The following is a 5,810-nucleotide window of genomic DNA, read 5'->3' on the forward strand; positions in this document are numbered from 1 at the left end:
ACCTGTTTCGAAAAAGAACCAAACCTAGCGTTCTCTCCTGTCAGGCTGTTACCCACTCATACTTCTCTAACTTTGATAGTTATCGTTATATTAAAGAAAAACAATTACCTTTGGTTAAACGAAAGCGGCGCCATTAAAAAATTTCTCTCGACAAAGTAGGTACTGATATGTTCATCTGAAAGTTGAGATTTTCTTCACCAAGACCATGCATGTTGGGGATTATATATGGTTTTGTCTCAACCATCAACTGTCTATAAAGGAGCTGGAGAACCAATATATCGTTGCTTCTAGAGGACAACAAAAATAAAGTCAATCTGATACCATAGATTCATGGCAACAGAAGCATCCCTGCTCCCTAGCAGATTCGTCTCAGACGGTGGCCATGTCAATCGACAAGTGCTCTGCGGGCACTTGGCCAGGCTCATTCTTAGCATTCTCATGGTAGGCTGAAGCACATATGTAAATTCATACACTACATATGTAATACTGCCGCCGTCCGGATTATACTATGTGACATTCTAGAAAGCATGAACTTCTCCAACTACGAACATCAAGGGTATGTAAAATGCAAATGGTACCATTATATTGTTATTTACAAATGTTGAGGACTATACCTAGCTATCTAAATCACCATCTATTTATTACAAATGAAATTACAGAACTTCTAGTCTAGTACATTGGTACTACTTTGAAAACATAATTATTCGGTCTAAAGAGAATATGCACACTGATCGAACATCTACCTCTTCTTTCCAAGAGCGCGTGGAAGAGAGGATAGAACTAATCCTATATGGTCCAAGACTCCAAGGTATGTAATGCAGCATCAGTTCAATGACGAGGGAAGTACTTATGACCATATATCTGGCGCTTCCCTTCACCTTAGACATTGCGCATCTCAATCTGAATGTGTCCTGCAGGCACAGGGCCACCATGCATGCCATTCTGCTGCACTGGGTTAGGCAATGTGTCTCCAACATTTTCGCCGCTCATATGGACATCCCCGGAATTATTATTGCCAGCTTCATGGAAGGGTTGTTGATCAGGGCTGGGGTTGTCACCTATGCCATTCTGCAACAGACGGGACTCGTCGTCGGTGCCACTGTAGCTGACACTTTCCACATCAGCCTTTCTCAACTCAGTACATTTGGCATAAATCAACCTCATAATGCTTATCAACAGCATGAGAGTTGAAATGGATCCAGTAATAACGAAGAGACCAGAGAAGCTTTTTAAAGTGAGAAGTGCGGAATCAGTGTCTGGTACCATGCCAGTTCCTATCAGCGATGAACTTGTGTCAAACCAATTCCTTTCGATTCGTGAGCCCTCACCCTCTTCTGCTAGGTTCAGGATGGCAGTCGATATATTATGCACTAGCGGAGAACCTAGACGAAATGCCTGAAGATAAGAACACGATGTTAGCAACTACAGTATGCTGCAAGAACAAATCAGGAATATACCAAGGCATTAAGTTGAGTAGCTTACAAAACCAAATCCAGGAGTCTTGTATATGCACCCGAGCATCCTAAAATCATTTCTGTACCGAGGGTCAGAGAGGAAAGAAGTTAAATAGGGGATCTCATCAACAATAGCCGACACCCCTTGATTCTTGGATCCCTTCCACAAAGCATCAGCATATTCTTCTTTCGTCGTGTAGTTCCTTAACCTGTTTTCACTAATGTTATGGTTCAGCAAGAAGGACCGCACAAATGAATCATCTTGGTATCCTACAAAGTGACCAGTACTCTGCTGGAGCTGGGAAAAATCTGTCAACTTAGGACGGAGCCTCTTTGCAGTCAGAATGGATGACAGGCTTGCTGTGTAGCTCTGGACAAGAACCAGCACTACAAAGCACCATATCACAACAACAATTTTTGACAAGGGGCTTCTAATAGTATGACCTGTGCATGAAACAACCATGAGACTGTAATCTTATAACTATGGTAACAAACTAATTATAAGACATCAAATATTGTCAGGAAGTTTAAGCTCGAAGTGCTGACCATGTGAAAATGTCAAAGTGGAGAAAACAAAATAGAGGGCAGTGCTACACTGTCTCAAACTTGATCCTTGGTACTCCTGATTTTTGGGAAGTTCAATCATCCACAAAACAAAGCCAGTATATAAGAAGAATACCATGATTGCAAACCAAAGCTTCCCATTTAGTGGCTTTGTAAATGCCCAACTGATTGTATCCGGTTCATCCTCGACAAGCACAAGCATAGACACACCAGACTGTGTATATGGCACTGTAAAGTCGGTGGTGTTGACTCGATCTGCAGTTATGGTCACGTCGCCTACTGCACCATCGTACACCTGTTTATCCGCCAGAAATTTAGCAGAGACGAATAGGTATTTAGGTACAAGAAATCATAATGTTGACATATGAATAATCGTAAAAAAATGAGATGCAAGTGGTGTCGGAGAGTAAGCATTACCCCCGACGACACGTTTCCCACTAGCTCATCGTAAGTATCGTTGAAGGCAAAAAATGTATAGCATGGAGAAGGATGTAATTTCCCCATAGCAGCCTTGAAGACATCAATGCTGTAGCCAGTGACATCTTGTTTCGCTGAATTAGGTTCAGTAACAGTCACAAAATCGTGAAAACCTAGTTTCAGTGGCACGGCAATCTTCAGCCCCGTCTTACTACCTCTGCAATTCTTCCTTGACTTTGATGTGTCTAGTTTTCTCCCAACTCCTCTACCGATTTTCGGATTAGTAAAGGTTATGTTGTCACTTCCAAGTGTAAATCCAAACTTGGCATGGCCTCTGGAAGCTGCTACAGGATCTTCAAGCCAGAAAGCACATGATGTTGGAGAAATGCCGGAGAAGGAAAGAACTGGAACGTGGTTGCTGCGGTGCCCCAGATGGGCGACCTGATTTGCTTTGGTCAGTGTCCGAGGAGCCCATATGATGGCTTGCACCTGCCCACTTTTGATCAGCTCCTCGGCTGCAAAACACATATGCATCACAAAATTGGCCAAGCAAGTAGCATTATCTCCAAAGAATTATAGCCAAGCAAATAGGCCTATCGTTGCATTATTTGTTGAAGTTCTTACACCATTCATTGAAGTTTCACATCAGAGTAAGGGACGAGGCTAGAGGTGTGCCACGCATCTGCATAACAGATCTTTCCTAGCCAACTTCCGTACACAAAAACAAATACTCCATCAAAGAGTACCTTGTGGGCGAATTTTTTTTCGAATTAGTACCATGTGGAGCTGCAAAAAAAAACTCAAGGCTTATGAACCGTTCGAGATCGGTTTATTTTTTGGCTTGACTTGAGATTGACTCAAAAATAAATAAGTTTTGTACGAGTGCTTTATATAACTTAACTGAGAAACGAGCTGTTCGTAAGCCAATACTAGATCCCTAGATTTTAGATCGATGGATTAACATAATGTTATATATTAAAATTAAAATACGATAATTTATTATTACATATGTTGCATATGTGTTTTTTTCTTGCCTTCACTGCAAGCAAAAAGTAGGAGTCGAATAAACGTGGAGCAAACTGAAGGCTTAATATAGTTCGTGTTCAGTGGCATGCATGCTAAGTATCCTACTCCGGCTAAGTATCCTACTCCCTTCGTTGGTGTATTAGTTTTTCTGGAAGTCAAGTGATGTCTATATTTGACCTAATTTATAGCGATATATATGAAGATTTACAATACTAAATAAAATAAAATATTAAAGTATATTTCATGATGAATCTAGTAATAATGATTTGGTATGTCGGACATTGATATTGATATCATTGCCTATAAAATTGGTCAAAATCAGACAAGTTTGACTTAATGCCTTACATTTAGAGGAGTACTATTTTGGCCAAAGTTCAACATCAGACATATATACCTTCTCACCTTCTTATGCTTTCTTATTTTTGTGGCTTATGTAGTTTGAAAGATGGCCCGCAGATTATAAAAAGAATCGTCTTACTTAGCTGGATACTAGCTCGAGATCATTACAAGATCAGTATGAATCATTTTTGTCGTATAACTTTGGACTTCAGTCAATTCGAGATCGCTCGAATTTTAATATGAGTTGACCCGTGCCTACGCAAACTCACGCAAACTTGACTCTTTTGGGGACCTATTTGCATCCATTAAGATAAGGGATATCGGCCCTACCCATGGCATCCTCTCTCTCTAGAGGGGGGCAACCATGTGACACATGCTCCTTTCAAAAAAATTTCTATCTCATGTAAACTCCAAAATTTTGAATGTTTGAAACTTTGTCAGATTTATATTTTGTTTTTTTGAGTTTTTTTTCAAAAACTGTCTTTTTATACATATGATATGCGAAAACTGGAAAGTACAATTTGGTCCGAAACGAACTATTGGATTCTTATCCCGTGGGTGACGGCCAAATAGCGGGTCCATTTCATTGATGTATCAGCCTGTTTATTTTTTTGTTGGATGTATCACAGAAAACAAGTCTGTTAAATAATCACAGAAAACAAGTTGGCAAATTTTAGCATGCATGGTCCCTCTTGCCTCCCATTTTCACATCAGAGGTAAAATTACATTATAGATCTGAGGCATTTATTTGATGAGGAAAAAAGAGGGTAAGAGAAAGCATGTTAAAATTACTCATATGTTGGCAAGTTTTTTTTTTTTTTTTTTGCAGGCCACAGAAAACAAGTTGTGTACTGATATGTCATGCATACTTCAAGTGAAGACCAGTAGAGCAATACCCGCACTGTACCTAAATACTTTTAGTTAAGGAGAACTAGTCTAGTTCTTTTCAATTACAAGTATTTAAGTACAGAAAGTATTTATCTCATAGTTTTAAATAATTGGTTATAACATCACTTTAGGCTTAAATGATATCATTTACAAATAGACTGCTATAACCTACTATAACCTGCCATAGATTATTTAAAGGCTTGCCGCTATTTGTCATAGCTCGTTACTTAAAACATTAATTTATCTTAGAACATGCTGATTTACCAGCTGTTGCGAGATCCCCGCGCGAGTCCCGCACGCGCAGGTCGACCCGCGGCGCGTCGCCGGAGGTGGCGTGAGCGGCGTCGAAGTCTTCCAGCGCCATGGAAATGCAGGCGAGGCTCTCCCTCCCGACGTCGCTTGTCAGATCCAGCACCACGCCGACCCGCACTGGCGGAGCCACCGCCGCCGCTGACGGCGATGCAACAGCGACGGCGCTGCTCCAAAGCGCGAGCAGAGGGACGAGCACGAGCAAGCGCCTTGTTGCCGGGGACTCCATGCCCATGGTGCGCGCGCGCTGCATTCTCTCTACTAACTCGGTGTATTGTAGCGCGCTGCGTGTGTAGTACGTACGTCGATGCGTGCGTATATATACCTACGACCTACCTCTCCAAGTACGTATGTACACCGTGTCCACGTGGCCGCGAGAGACGTGAAACAGTGACAAGGGTGGCCGGTGACGAAGTTTCCTGGGCAGCCCTCATCCTACGAGGGGTTGCCAAGCTCTCACACAATCCGGCGAAAGTCTCAAAGTCACTCTCACACACTCACTCTCTCTCTCTCTCTTCCACTCTCTCTCACACAGACAGAGACACACACATTAACTTGTACGGCAAACAAAGCTTAAGTTAGGAGGGGGAAAACGCCCAAATGTTTGTGAGGATTGAGGATTCTAACGGCCACGTGGCGTGTTCAATATTTCTGCCGCGCACATGCATGGTGATCGACTTTTCGAATCTTTGGCTATGCTGTATGCAGTAGATTCCCAAAAGAACTCATGACTGATGAATCGATCGAATACGGATATGTCTGCCAACACCGAGACAGCGAGTGAGTCCAGGCCGAGGCATGCATGTAGAATGT

General features: G+C 42.0%; 1 protein-coding gene across 1 annotated transcript; it reads right to left on the reverse strand.

Moving 5' to 3' along the window:
* Positions 1-601: 601 nt before the first annotated feature.
* LOC123410838 (glutamate receptor 2.9-like) lies at positions 602-5,271 on the reverse strand. The gene is made up of 5 exons (XM_045103777.1): positions 4,953-5,271; positions 2,436-2,950; positions 2,001-2,313; positions 1,483-1,898; positions 602-1,395 (listed from the first exon to the last, which is right to left on the reverse strand). Exons 1-5 carry the CDS (start codon positions 5,248-5,250, stop codon positions 880-882), a joined length of 2,058 nt encoding a protein of 685 aa, XP_044959712.1. The 5' UTR covers positions 5,251-5,271; the 3' UTR covers positions 602-879.
* Between the last annotated feature and the right edge of the window lie 539 nt (positions 5,272-5,810).

Source organism: Hordeum vulgare, chromosome 7H (genome assembly GCF_904849725.1).
Source record: "Hordeum vulgare subsp. vulgare chromosome 7H, MorexV3_pseudomolecules_assembly, whole genome shotgun sequence".
Lineage (NCBI taxonomy): Eukaryota > Viridiplantae > Streptophyta > Magnoliopsida > Poales > Poaceae > Hordeum > Hordeum vulgare.